Source organism: Dromiciops gliroides, chromosome 5 (assembly GCF_019393635.1).
Source record: "Dromiciops gliroides isolate mDroGli1 chromosome 5, mDroGli1.pri, whole genome shotgun sequence".
NCBI lineage: Eukaryota > Metazoa > Chordata > Mammalia > Microbiotheria > Microbiotheriidae > Dromiciops > Dromiciops gliroides.
Window position 1 is genome coordinate 23,607,614 of NC_057865.1, and position 15,674 is coordinate 23,623,287.

Sequence of the window (15,674 nt, forward strand, 5' to 3'; positions counted from 1 at the left end):
TTCCCAATTATATATAAAAATAATTTGTTAACATTCATTTTTTTAAAGTTTTGCATTCCAAATTCTATTCATTCCTCCCTTGTCTCTCCCTTACTGAGATGATAAGCAATCTGGTATAGGTCATACATATGTGATCATGTAAAACATTTCCATATTAGTCATTTGTACAAGAAGACTTGAATATGAAAGGAAGGAAGAAAGGAAGGGAGAGGAAAATAGTATGCTTCAGTCTGTATTCAGTTATTTCTCTGAAGGTGGATAACACTTTTTATCATGAGTCCTTTGGGATTGTCTTGGATCATTGTATTGCTAAGAATAGCTAAGTCATTCACAGTTCTTCATCAAACAATATTGTATATAATGTTCTCCTGGTTCTGCTCACTTCACTTTGTTCATGTAAGTCCAGGTTTTTCTGAAATCATCCTACTTGTCATTTCTTATAGCACAATAATATTCCAATACAATAATATACCACAACTAGTTCAGCCATTCCCCAGTTGATGGGCATCCTGTCAATTTCCAATTCTTAGGCACCACCAAAAAAGCTGCTATAAATATTTTTGTATAGATAAATTATTTTCTTTTTAAAAGAAATCTCTGAGATACAGACCTAGCAGTGGTATTGCTGGATCAAAGGGTAGACACAGTTTTATAGCTCTTTGGGCAGAGTTCCAAATTGTTGCCAAGAATGGTTGGATCAATTCACAACTCCAACGACAGCCACCAATTAGTGTCCCAGTTTTTTCACATCCTCTCCAACATTTATCAATTCCCTTTTCTATCATATTAGCCCATCTGATAGGTGAGGTGGCACCTCAGACTTGTTTTAATTTGTATTTCTCCAGTCAATATCAATTAGAGCATTTTTCATATGATAATAGATAGCTTTGATTTATTTGTCTAGAAATTGCCTGTTAATATCCTTTGAGCACTTATCAATTGTATTCTTACAAATTTGAATCAGTTCTTTATATATTTGAGAAATGTCTCTGTCTCTCCCTCTCCCTTTTATCCTCTCTCTCTCTCTCTCTCTCTCTCTCTCTCTCTCTCTCTCTCTCTCTATCTATCTATCTATCTCTCCACCCCAACCCATGCAGAGACACATGCTGAAGTAAAATGAGATTCACTAATTAAGGAAATATATTTATACATGAAATAAGGATGTTATCAGGAAAGCTCAGTGTTGATGTTATAGTAAAAAGTGATGGTCATCTCGAGTGCTAATGCAGAGGATTATGTTTGAATCTTATCAATTCAGTCATTTGTTCACATGTTCATTAAGCTCCTACTATGTGCAAGGCACTGTGTGGGATATAAAACTGTACAGTATAAACTCTCCCAACTGTTCTCTCTACAGCTCTCCCTTAAAAATCTTTTTCTTTTTTTCTTTGGGGCTCACCCAGGTAGAGGCCAGTGGCCACTCACAGGCCCAGTGAGTACAGCTGTTTTCTAGGCCTGTTTGCTCCTTCTTGGGCAACCTGGTGGTCTCCAGCTCCCAGGCCCCACCATATTGGGGCCATAGTGTGGGCACCACACCAGCTTTAGCCCCACTGCAGCTCAGAACCTCCCAGCTCAAACAATCTCCTCCTCCAAAAGCAGAGATCAGAGGTATGCACCCCCACCTCCACCCCCAACATCTGTCTAAGTCACAGGACTGATGATGCCACTTGTTTCAAAGGCTCTTTCATCTGTCACTCCAGTCCTGCCCTTGCTTCCTTTATGGGCTCTGCAGTCTAGTCAAACGGGTCCATCTTTCATCTCTCATCTTCCTGCATTCAAGCAGTCTATACCCTATAAGAAGGCACTGCTCCTCAAGTCTGCTCCTCAGAATACTTCTCTGCCTCCTTCTCTGCTTAGCTGTGGTGTTACCTCTACCAGATGGGGAAAGGAATGGTTTTATCTTCAGCCTGGACCTCCTTTCCTTCCCCTCCTTCCTCACTGATAGGAGGAGCTTCAAAAGTTCTGGAGGATAGTGGCCCTCCCATCTTGCCCTCAGTATTCTCATTGCATCCCCAGATCAGCTGGGGATAGTGTCTACCCAGACAGGTTAAGTGTATTGGGAGCCAAAGATTGACTGCTGGGAAGCCAGCCCAGGACTTAGACCATGCCTAAGAGGAACTTCCCAAATGCTCAAGGAAAAGTAGCTTCTAGCATCCAGGAGCTGAGAGCTGCCCCTTTGCCAAATGTTCTCTCTAAGCCTGAGCCCATTCCCTCCCCTCCCCCAGACTCTGTATGTGCTTGTGGGAGAATGTGTCACAGACTTGGGTGGGGTTCATATGAATGGTTCTTTCTGTGACATCTTAGTAAATATTCCAGTCCAAATGCTACTTAAAGCTGACTGATTAAAATGATCCTTAGCTAACAATCTGGGTAGGAAGAATGATGGTGAAAGCTTAAGCCAGTGGTCTCCCAGAATCAACCCAATTAAGAGTATCAGAGATACTCCTAGAACCCTCATGGCAAGCTAGAGCCAACTAGGAAGACCTGGCTCATTTGATAGAGTAGGGGGGCAGCTAGGTGGTTCAGTAGATAAAGCACTGGCCCTAGATTCAGGAGGACCTGAGTTCAAATGCATCCTCAGACACTTGACACTTACTAGCTGTGTGACCCTGGGCAAGTCACTTAACCCTCATTGCCTCATCAAAAAGAAAGAGAGATGGAGACAGAAAGAGATGGAGACAGAGAGAGAGAGACAGAGACAGATAGTAGGCAGAGGGATAAGGAACAAGTATAAGGGAAGTAAGCTTCCATGGGTTATAGCAACCTCGATGTTAACAATCTCATTTCTACAGCTATTCTGGGTTACAAAAGGGGGCACCATGGCAACATGGGGAAAGCACTAAGCTTACAGTCAGGAGGCCGAATGTTAGGAAATCTGGCTGAGATCCTCACCCTGACACAGATGTGGTATGGGGCAATGGAAGAAGCACTGGATTGCAAGCCAGAGGACTGTGGGTTCAAATGCCACTTTTTTCACTTAATGACTATGAGTAAATGATCAGCCAAGCCACTTATCTCCCCTTGACCTCCATTTCTTCATGTGTAAAAGGAGGGGATTGGACACAAAGCCTTCTAGCTCTAGATCTAATACAGAGTATGTCTCACAGCCGCCCCATGAGGCAGGGCTCTGCCTTATTATTTATATTTTTAGATGTCCATCTAATGACGTCCTACCCCAAAATCATGAGTTGGTCAGGTTGCTGCTTGGCCATTTGCTCACTGTTGATGACTCTTTTACTCAAAGACTTTTTTGCAGATTTAAGCAACTTTAAAAGTTCAATAAAACTTGGTGCACAGGGGGTGGGACTCCCTTGGGAGGTGGTGGAATGCTTTTCACAGGGGCACAGTTATTGCTGGAGCCTGACTTTTACAAATTATAACCCTGGAAAGAACAAAGGAGAGGCATAGATGAAGATACTGGGCCATCTCATGGAGGTGTCAGCAGCTTTCTCCACTCAAAATGCAGGGACCTGTCCCTTGAAGTACACAAGAAGAATTTGATTTACAATTTGAGGGAAAACCAAGCATAGAGTAATTGTCGAGGTGGAAAAGCAATCTCATTCCTGCCAAATTGCTTTCTCGGGCTCCACACGCTCTGCAGAGGGCTAGATTCAGGGGTCTGCATCTCGGTTGTACATATAGATGCCTTCCTTGTATGAATATAGCATCTGGGACAAGCGTCATCTGATACTCTTGTCAGCTAAAGTAAGCATTTTAATTAGGGGAAGAAAAAAATTGTTCCAAGTTGCTTACCCATGAGCTGGTCTTCATGTTTTCTGAATGGGAAGTCCTACTTACTATCTATGTGAGTTTGGACTGTTGTGAGGCCCTTCGAATCTTACTGTCCTCATCTATGAGCTGGAGGTGGGGGTGGGTGGGGAGTGGGCTAGATGATCACTAAGGCCCCTGCCTTTCTCTGAATTTTTTAAATTTTATTTATTTATTTATTTATTTATTTATTTATGTTTTGGTGAGGCAGTTGGGGTTAAGTGACTTGCCCAGGGTCACACAGCTAGTACTTGTTAAGTGTCTGAGGCCGGATTTGAACTCAGGTCCTCCTGAATCCAGGGCCGGTGCTCAATCCACTGTGCCACCTAGCTGCCCCTGAATTTATTAACATGTAATGATCCTTTGTTATTGGCGAGTACAAAGATACTCAACCTCCTTATACCCTAATTAGCCTAAACTTTGCTGGATCCAACACTTTTGTCGATTGTATAAAAAATGGGTGACTGTGAGTATGTCCTGCAACCTCCTTGTGGATAGGAACTGTCTCATTCTTGTCTTTTATATCCCCAATGTCTACGAGTTTTCTTCCCCAGCCTCCTTATCTATTATTTCCATCAGTGTAGCTTTTTCCAGTTTGGAAACTCCCTGAAATGTTAATGATAGAATCCTAGATTTACAACCTGAAAACAACTTAGAAGCCCTCAAGTCCAACCCAATCATTTTGTAGATGAGGAAAGAGAGGCCCAGAGAGGTAAATAAACTTGCCTGGATCACACAACTACTAAGAGTCTGAAGGATTCGAACCCAGGTTTCCTTGACTCCAAGGCCAACCCTCTACTTGTTAAGCAACACGGCCTCTTAACTTGTCCCCAACAGGTGCATAATGCAAGTCATTTTGACTATTATAAATACCTAAATTAACTACAAAGGACATTTGAAAGAAGATGCTATCTGCATCCAAAGCAGGAACTGATAAATAGAAAAGTATGTATGGAAGGATTTTACACACACACACACACACACACACACACATACACACGCACACATTTGTGTCTAATGATAGCCATCCCTAGGGCAGGGTAGGTGAGGAAGGAGGAAAAAAAAGAAATTTGCATGATAACTTTTAGTATATATTTCAAAGGAATCGCAAATTGTACATAATAGATTTGCAGTTTCATGTGCTTATTATATTATTGTTTTATTTATATTTTATGGAAATGCTTGTTTTATTCCATAAGTTAAAAATAAAATAAATTTTAAAATATTTTTTAATTCAATTGTTATTGTGAGGATTATAAATTTTCACCCTCCTCATTGAAATGTTTTTTGGCCACTGGCCTCCCCCACAATTGCCTTCCTCCAGCAGCATCCACCATCCACATACCTAAGTGTTCACCCATATTTATAAACTTCCTATGTTTGACTGTAAACTCCATGAGGGCAGTGACTAGGTTTCATCTACACCTGGGCATCTCTTCCAGCTTCTAATCTGGTACTCTGAAGAATGGATTCTTTACCCTCCATGGCAGGCTCTAAGCAGACACCCTCTTGTTCACTGTGTTACAGAGGGGATTCATCATCTTATACTACACAGCCTCCCAAATTTGTTTATTTGTTGTTTAGGGGCAGCTAGGTGGTCCAGTGAATAGAGTGCTAGCCCTGGAGTCAAGAGGACCTGAATTCAAATTCAAATGTCACCTCAGACACTTCCTAGCTATGTGAACCTGGGCAAGTCACTTAATCCCAATTGCCTTAAACATTCAGGGCCATCTCCAGTCATCCTGATAGATATCTTGCCACTGGACCCAGAAGACTGTGGAGGAGAGAATAAGGTCGGTGACCTAGCACAGCCCTCCCTCGCTTAAATCCAATTCAGTGCAAGTCATGACATTACCCTGATGTCATGATCCTCTTCTTTGAGAATGGAGGACATCATTAAACGTAATTGAAAAATAAAATAAAATACGAAGGAGAAAAAGAAAATGAAGGACAAACAACAGCAGCAATGTGTTGTTCATCTTCCCAATGAGATTATAACCTTTCCAGATCCCTGTCTGGGGCTCTGAAGTCATTAGCAACTTAACTAACATTTATTGTAAGCTATGAATTAATCAAGGGGTGGAGGTAAATTTTCATTAAATAAACAAATTGATAAAAGAAATAGGGATCACTTTCCAGAAGTTTGTTAAAAATGCAATGGACAACCCTTTGCCTTTCTAGGACAAGGATGAACTAGATAGACTAGTAGATAGAAGACCCAAGTTCAAATTCTGACATGTTCATAGAACTACATTTTTCAAGAGTTATACAGGTTCTCAAATGGTCTCTGTGCCTGTAGAACGCCATGTAGATCATTCCTACCAAGCTGGGAAGAATATAGGCCAGGAAACAGATTAGATGTTTGTTGTCTGAGAACTAGCCTGGATCAATTTTCAAGAAGCTCATCACCAGATTAGTCACTATGTGATCTATCTGGGGGGAGCTACCAGCTTATGATGATGGTCTACTAAGCCCCAGAAGGTTTGCAATCTGCATTATCTGAAGAAACACCAACATGACGCCTAGAGATTTCAGGGTTCTATAGAAGTAGATCCCAAAAGGACCTTAGTGGCTATTTAATCCAACAGTCTCATTTTACAGATGAGGAAACTGAGGGCAGAGCGAGTGTGACTTGCCTAAATTCACATAGGCAGTTAATGAACTACTCAGTTCTAGAATTAGGATCTTAGATTTCAATCTAGGATCCAAATTGTTGATTCCTATGGTTGATAGGAACATCCACACAAATGAAACTCCGGATGACTTTCAAAGAACTTCATAGTTTAGATATCAAAGGAACCTTTGAAGTCCTCTGAGGTGGTCCCTTCCTTTTACAAAAAAGGAAACTGAAGCCAGAACAGGTTAAAGGACTTGTCCAAGGTTGCTCAGGGAGAAAATGGCAGAGAAAATTGGAACCCATGTCTCATTTCCAACCCCCCACTCTCTATGCGCTGCACTAACACAGGGAAGAGGCACCAGAAAGCACCACATTGCAGAGAGGAAGCTTGGGGCAGGGAAATGGTAGGGTCAGGCAGGTACTCTAGGATGTGCACTTTGGCAGCTCTAGGTAGTATGGACTGGAGACAGGAACGGCTGGAGAGGGGGGACTGCCTTATGTGCTTGTATTTGTATTCTCAGTACTCAGCACAGTACCCGGTATGTGCTAATTACTTCATACATATTCTGTCTGTCCATCTGTCTATTGATCTATCCATCTACAATACCATCCCCTTTTATTGAAGCATTCAATTCCCATGATCTCAGTGTCAAATTGACCCCACCTCTCTCTCTCTCTCTCTCTCTCTCTCTCACACACACACACACACACTCTCTCTCTCCCTCCCTCCTCTCTCTCTCTCTCTCTCACACACACACACACACACACACACACACACACACACACACACACCCTCCCTCCCTCCCTCCTCTCTCTCTCTCTCTCTCTCTCTCTCTCTCTCTCTCTCTTTCCTCTCTCTTCCTTTTTTCTCTTTTTCCCTCTTCCTCCCCCCCTCTCTCCCCTCTTTCCCTTTCTTTCTCTTTTTTTTCTCTCCACCATCTCTGCCTTTCTCTCTTTTTTTGTTTCAATTCTCAGATGAGATCTTCCTTTTTTGTTTACAAGAAAAAATCACAACTGACAGTATTCATTATGATAATGAACTCATTTCATAGTGTGGACATATTGTGGACTGTAATTAAAATTCTGAGGCTCTTGAAATAAAGTAAAAAAAATAACAACAACCCAACACTTTCTGAGAAGATAGGCTCATGGAAAAGACAAACAGGAATAGGCAGAAGCAAATTAGGATGAAGCCAAGAATATGCCTGCTTTGAATGCAAAATTGACCGTAAGCCAGGGACATTTACAGCATCCATAACAGTGATGTGGGCTCAGAGCTTTGAAAGGCACGGCGGTTTGTTAAAAATACCATGTCACCATGAAACACTTGCATCTGAATGAATGGCCTTGGGATTGTCTGGTGAGACCTTTATCATGTGGGTGCCTGGTAGAAATAATACTGCCAAAAGAATTTGCTTGTTTCACTCTTCACTTTTTGTAACCCCGATTTTCATTTTGGTGTCTCTTGCTTTAATGGTGTGTGATACAAATTAATATAGAACAAAGGAGCTTGTATAAAATGGTGACTCTGTTTGCTTCAGTTACCAACTGGGGATATCTCCTAGTCAATGACTAGGAAGCTTACTCTCAGCATATATTTGTATGTGTATGGGTATGGGTATGGGTATGTGTGTATACATTTAACTTCAATGGATTTGTAATCTCATCATTGTAGGCACGCTCTCCATTCAATTACATATCAAGGTCTAGACAATAGACATTCTCCATCCAATTGGTCTTTCTCCAGATGGATAATTAGGCCAAACTCAATTGAGTGGTTATAGATTTCATCCAGGCGACCTGAAAGTCCTCCCCATTACCGATAGGGAATTCCCCTTCAGGTAGGCCTCTACCCTGGATCACCTCCATAATCATGGTGACCATCTTTGGCAAGTATACATTTTCTTGTTTTATGCCTTGTCTAATATCAGTAGTCAGGGTTTTTGAACAAGGACATCTCTGTTTGCCTTTCAGGGAAATTTGCATAATTATCACATATGGGAGGGATTTCATAGTTAAAGGAGAGTGTTTACTATGCTGAATAGAATGCATTTTTATAGTCAACAAACAATAAGTTTGTTGGTATCACACATTCTCTACACCTTTCAGTTTGTCCTATTGTGAAATATTTCTTGTGAAGTTGCATCCCTTTGAATACCTAATTGAGAATTCCCTTAATCTTTGTATAGATTATTCTCATATGAATTTTATATAAATGGGGGAATTGGCAGATAGGTTGGCAGTCACTGATGCCCCTTTTGCAGCAATAAGGCCTTCGATTTCCCACAAGTACATCTTTGGCATCTTCCCCAGTTAAAGGAGCTTTGAGAATTGATCCACCAATGTTCTCACATTTCCTCTTCTGTGTCTATTTTGTCTAGTTGACATACTTGACATATCTTTGTTCTTCTTTTCAATGCCATATCTCCTTTCTCTAGAACCACATCTAGAACTTCGATGCTCCAAATATGGTGGATCAGCTGTTCTTGATAGTGAAAGACTTAGCTATAAAAGGCTTTGCAGATCTTTCCCATTTTTCATTGTTTGTTGTTTTCCTTTCATCTTTATCCTTAAATGGCCTCTAGTTGGGCCTCTTGTCAAGCTTTCTTTACATTAGATTTAGTTTCCACTGCTTCTTATTGCTCATAATCTTGCATTATTTTTCTCTAAAAGATTTTACAAACAACTTTATATCCCAAATGGATGTTGACCTTTTCTGCCATGTTTTTCCTGCTTGGAAAGTGAGTAAAAGGTTCTCACTCCTGCATTGCAGCTGCTCAGATTCCAATCCTGCCTCTCCTAAGTCTTCCTTCTTCTTAGACCCCATTCATGTTGCCATCCTCATACACTCCAGCCTCTCTCTCTGACTTTGCAATTCAACCTCCCACCACAGGGCCCTGGGTTCCTGATTGGTGAACACTCCATCATATTAAGGAGAAACCAGACGCACCAAGCTAATCCGTGGCTTAGTGCCACCACCTGCTCCCCTTGCTACTCTATTGATCAAAATAACACTACCGAAACACCACCAGCATTACCTTCTATTTGTACTGTTTATATGGTATATATGTATGCATGCATGTTTGCATGATGTCCCCCTGATAGAACATGAATTCGTGAGGGCAGCAACCATGGTTCTTGCCTTTCTTTGTATCCCCCAAACTACTATATATCTGTGTGTATGTATATGTATCTGTGTATATGTATGTATATGTACATGTATATGTGCATGTGTGTGTATATGTGTGTTTATATATAGTCTATTGTGAGGGGCAACTAGGTGGCACAGTGGATAAAACACCGGCCCTGGATTCAGGAATACCTGAGTTCAAATCTGACCTCTGACACTTGACACTTACTAGCTGTGTGACCCTGGGCAAGTCACTTAACCCCCATTGCCCGCCAAAAATAAATAAGTACATACATACATATATATATATATATATATTCTATTATATATTGTGTATAGATAGATATATAGATGTGATTAGATAGATGGATGGATGGATGGATAGATGGATAGATAAATAGAGATGATAGATACAGAGATTATTAGATGGATAGATGATAGATAGATAGATAGATAGATAGATAGATAGATAGATAGATAGATAGATAGATAGATAGATGGATGGATTGATAGATTGGTTGATAGATTGGTCGATTGAATGGTTATAAGCTCTTTGAGGGCAGGACCTGTCTTGCTTGTTTGTTTTTGTATCTTCAACACGTAACATAGTTCCTAGCACATTTTAAGTGCTTTAGTAGCCAGATGGCACAGTGGATAGAGAGAAGGGGTTGAAGTCAAGAAAACCTGAATTCATATCCTGCCTCTGATCTTTACTGTCTGTGAAACTCTGAGCAAGTCACTTAAACCTCTCTCTGCCTTAGTTTCAGAGGCAGTAAATGTGCTTTCCCAATATTACAGTGCTATATAAATACTTTCTCACTATTAAATGTTTTTACTTCCTAATTCACTTTTTTCTGGGCTAAATATGCCCCATTCCCTTTTCTGATGCTCCTGTGTCATGATTTTAAACCTCTTTTCCATCCAGGTCACCCTGATCTGGACAGTCTACAGCTTGTCAATGTTCCTCCTAAAATGTTGCACCCAGAACAGAATACAGTGCTCCAGCTGTGATTGGATTGAGACTGAGAACAATGAGATCATTGCCTACTCACTCTTGGACCCCACATCTCTCAGTGTAGCCTGAGATTTCCTTAACTTTTTTCCCCTACCATATCACACTATTGGCTCATATTGACTCCCTTAAAACTCCCAGATTATTTTCACAGGAACTCATCCAGCCATTCCTCTTCCATCTTAAATTTCTGAAGGTGACTTCTAAAAATAATTATATAATCCAGCATTTATTTAAAAGATTCCTTCCAAAGTAGGGATTGTGTCTTTCCATTTTTTTCAATGCCCTGAGAGCATGGAGGACCATGGTCTACCCAGGGTGGGCACTCCAAAAATGCTGGTCCGATGATGAGAAGTCTTTAGTTATAACCTGTTTCCTTTATTGTTTTCTTCCTCCTTGTTTTTTCAGGTTGCCCCCAGAATTAAAGAGAGGATGATGAAGAAAGGTAGCATGATGCTGGGCTACCAGCCACATCAAGGCAAAGTCAACTTTTTCCGCCAGGTGGTGATCAGCCCCCAAGTGAGCCGTGAGGACATGGACTTCCTCCTTGATGAGATTGACCTCCTGGGCAGAGACATGTAGCCATTGCTCAGGAAGGCCCCAGAGCATGTATCTCACTGAGCAGAAGTTTCCCAATCAAGAACATCTGGGGCCTTGTTATAGATATGCTGTTCTTCAGATGCTCATTAGGAAATGCTACCATCACTTTAAAATCAAATTGCTTAGTGTACATCTTAAAAGTGCCTCAAAACCCTCCAAAGTCTGGGAAAACCAGGGCAGCAGAGTCATGAAAAGATCATCGCTGCTGCTGTTCGAGTTCGGACACCTTCTTTAGGACAGTTGTCTGGGAGGAGTTCTCTTGGAGGGTGGAGTAGAGCAAGGGTCCTGGGTCTTAAGCAACCATTCCCTCTGTAAAGGATTCGTAGGATTTCTAATCATAGGAATTATGATTCTTATGCATCATAATAACAATCATAAAAGATTCACATGAACAGTTCAGAGGAGCTTTGGAATGGACGAGAGGTGAATCGGGCAATGTCCAGCTAGGAGTTTGACCTTGCTCCTGTCCCCCAGAAGTTAGGCTCTGAATAGATAGCTCTCACCTAGCTCTTTGATGTCCCTAGAAACATATTAATGCTATTTTTTAAAAGAGGAATGAAGAAAGATGTTTATATGAAAGAGAGATCTTTTTATGTGGGATGATTGTGACAAATGTTCAGAATTCAACATGGCACTGAACAGTTCTAGTCTACCTGTGGATGTTTCTTAAAATTCCCAAATTACTTAGTAGGGCATAGATTTTTTATGGGTTTTGTTTTCCTTTTTCCATCAAAAAGTAACAGCCCCAAGAATGTTCTTTCATCCTAATTTTCTGGACCACATTCTTGTCTTGCTCTGAGGCCTATTGTTTTGTTTTGGCTTAACCCCCAGGTATGGATTTGCTTCCACACAATGACACAGGAACTGATTGGGCAATGTTTATCTTCCCTCCCTTCTGAGGGTGAGGCCACTTAACAGATAATACTGATAGCTCACATTTATACAATGTTCTAAGGCTTATGAAGCAATACAAATATTATTGTCTTCATTTTATAGATGGAGAAACAGAGGTTCAGATGGGGAAGTCACCATTAGTAAATTTCACAGCTGGGGTTTTAACCCAGATCTTTTGATTTCAATGCCAGCAGTCTTTCCACACTGACTCACTTGATATAGGAAGGAAAGAGTACAAGCAGTCTAGGCCTTGGTCACAAAATTAAATAAGGATTATCAGCTATACTGAAGCAACTAAAATGAAGGTAATAATAGACTTTCATTAATCCCTAAGACTGTTCCTTATCATGTACTTACAAGGGTTGGTTTTGTTTCTACCATTTACTGATAACTCAGCTATACTAGAGTTTCATCCATCCTTTTGACAAGGATTTATTAAGTGCCTACTATATGCTAGGCACTTTGCTAAGTGTTGGGAACAAAAATATAAAAAAAGAATTATTACTAGCTGTGTGACCTTGGGCAAGTCACTTAACCCTCATTGCCCACCCAAAAAAAAGTCTTCGACCTCAAAGTGCTTTTATTCTATTGAAACATGGCCCTCTTGGATGAGACTAATATTTTAGCAAATTATCCTGTAACCTACAAAAGTCCCTTTGTTTGGGAGGGGGGTTCTATGAATTATCTTCCAGTTAATTCTTTCTCTTGTTTTTGTGGGTTGGTTTGTTTTAAAATAATCATTGTGTGTTTTTGTGAAGACTGAAGAGCAAATTAAAGGATGTGGTCATGTATTATTTATTGATCATTTTCGTAGGCTGTGATTAACCGTAAAGCTGAAGTTTTCTTGTTTGCACCAAGTTTGTTCATGGAGGTAGCAATGACCAATGCATTCTTTTCCCTTTCACATCTTGAGTACTGAAAATTGTCTCTAAATGAAGTGCTTTAATGCCTTCAATTGACATGTCCAGTGTTGTGCAACATTCCCATTTATGAGCTCCAAAATGCCCATAATTTGTTGTGGTCAGAAGATAATGGATAAAAACAAAAATAGGAGCTCTTCACCAACATCCTAAAATACCTTCACAGTCGTTCCTGGGAGTGGATTATCTTGATCCCATCTATGAACCTAATTCTACCTTTCTGTAAGAGTTCTACTTGATAAAGGACTGGGCAGAATTAGACCCTTTAGATACATAGTTTGTCATAGTAAGCCCTGTATAGAGCTATCTTCTAGGTATACTGGCTATATGGGAATTGTATTTCTATTTTTCATAGATCTGGGCTACAGCTGCACCAAAGGCTTAAGGACTGAAAGATGTAAAAGTATTAGAGTTTTCCTTAATCTGTTTCTTTTCCTTAAGACAAAAATTATGCAAGCATACTTTACCTAACACTAATCGACTCTATAGAAAACACAACATTAGATGTAACGATTACTTGGGGGTGTTGAGTTACTTAGGAACTAGGTTATCAATGGGTGATTGGCCAGACAAATTGACAGATAGGGTTTGTGGCTTTATAGTGGGGTTTAGTTAAAAATGTATTCATAATGTTATTGAGAAATGTTGATAGGACAGCCTTATCCAAAGCAGTGTCTGGGCTGTCATTGTAGACTAACTGGTATCAAGAATTTCTCTTTTTATGTTTAACGCTAATATGTTTTCATTTTAGCATCTTGTTCCTGTCTTGTGTTTCCATTATGTCAGAATGGTTAAGATACATTTACCAACATGCCTCTAAATTTTGATAGATGCTTACTAGCTATGTAGTGATGACCCCGCTTGTTTTTGTCATTGTAGACAACGACAAAAACAAGAGTTTTTTTTTAAGTCTGCACGTAATATTCATGAAATCTACATTTTCATCCTCGTGATGCAAAAATGAACATTTGAGCATAAATTTCTCATTTGACTTGATCTTTTTCTGTCATCCTCTGTTTACTAATTACATCATTCATAAACTATTATTTCCCTCCTGGACTAGGCTGCCATTTTAGCAGTGGAGACAAGAGACTGCTTATCTTGTAGTTGTTGATTTGAATAAAATTAGACAAGAGAAACAAAGTATCTGTTTGTCTTTTATCTGGTTTGTAGTGCGGGAAGTACTGACCTGGTCATCAATACATTTGGTTTCCAGTTGGCAGCTAGGTGGCGCAGTGAATAGAGCATGGGCCCTGAAGCTGGAAGGATCTGAGTTCAAATATCACCTCAGACACTGTGTGACCCTGGGAAAGTCACTAAACTCCAATTACTTTAAACATCAGGGGCCATCTCCAGTCATCCTGATACATAATCTTGCCACTAGACTGAGAAGTCTTTGGAGGAGAGAGTAAGGTCGGTGACCTTGCACAGCCCTGCCTCACTTAAATCCAACTCACTGCAAGTCATGATATCACCCTGATATCATGATCCTCTTCAAGAATGAAGGACAGAGGAGAAGCAGCAGCGACAGGAGTGACTTATACGGACCGGGGTTCCTGTCCAGTAGCAGGGGCCACTTGGAAATCCCAACTGTCTCTTTTGCCCAGGACCCAGGAGGACCCTGGAGCCGGTGTCCAATGAGGAGAAGTTGAACCTCTGCCGGAGATACTACCTGGGGGTTTGCGTTCCTGCCCTTTCTCTGGCTGGTCAATGTTCTGTAGTTCTTTGGAGAGGCCTTCCTGGCCCCGGCCTAGGAGGAGGGGGGGGCGGGGCGCGCAAATCAAGGGCTCCCTCTGGTGTTCAGACCTAGGGCTGGTCTTTTGCCTCGTGGCACTGACCTCCTGGATCACCATGTCCCAGATTAACAGAGCCCGCTGGGGAGCCCTGGGCGCCTATCTCTCCTTCACCATCCCCCTGGGAATCCCCTGATCATCCCCATGGCCAGGTCCCCTTCCCACCTTGTCTTATTCCCGGCACTGGGCTAGCATGGCTTCCAAAGATGAAGAAGATCACGCATCCTTCATATCCCCACAGTCTTTTGTCTGCCCAGGCTGGCTCCCTGAAACGTCCATCTCTGACTAATTTTCCACTTCTTTTCCCACTTCTCCCGGTGACCTCCACCAAGACTCCCCCCACCCAAAAAAAAAATTTAAAAAGTAAAAAAAAAGAATGAAGGACAAAACAAGAAGGCTTCCAGTTCCAATCCTGCCACTCCTTAGCATTATAATCATGAAGAAGTGTCTCTGGAAGCCAGTCATTTCATCTGTAAAATAAAAGAGTTGAACTAGTCTGCCAGTGGGGGGCATTGGGGGGTTGCGGGGGGGTCGTCTGCCTGCCTCAAGTCTCTCCCATTCCAATCTATTCTCAGTTTAGCTACTAAGGTGATTTTCCTAAAGCTAAGGCCTGACCACGTCACTTCCACCACTCCACCCCTAATCAACTCCAGTGGCTCCCTGTAGCCTCCAGGAGCAAATACAAATGCTCTGCTTGGCATCCAAAGATCTTCATAAGCTAGTCCCTTCCTCCCATTCCAATCTTCTTACATATTATTCCCCTATGTGTATTCTTTGACCCAGTGACAGAGGCCTCCTGGCTGTTCCACAAATAAGACACCCCCCCACACACACACACCACCGTTTCTGGGCTCTAGGCATTTTTCCTGAATGTCTCCCTATGCCTGGAACACTCTACCCCCTCCACTCTGACTACTGACTTCCCTGGCTTCCTTAAGTC

At 41.3% G+C, this 15,674-nt stretch overlaps 1 protein-coding gene and 1 pseudogene across 1 annotated transcript in view; both read left to right on the plus strand.

Moving 5' to 3' along the window:
• The window catches only part of GADL1 (glutamate decarboxylase like 1), a 202,503-nt gene extending 188,462 nt beyond the window's left edge, over window positions 1-14,041 (plus strand). The window contains exon 15 of the mRNA XM_043967190.1: window positions 10,936-14,041. Within this exon, the coding sequence (XP_043823125.1) occupies window positions 10,936-11,109 (174 nt within the window). The 3' untranslated portion in view covers window positions 11,110-14,041. The remainder of the gene's footprint in view (window positions 1-10,935) is intronic.
• Window positions 14,042-14,441: 400 nt separating this feature from the next.
• Window positions 14,442-14,870, plus strand: LOC122728673 (annotated as a pseudogene).
• The last annotated feature ends 804 nt before the right edge of the window (window positions 14,871-15,674 follow it).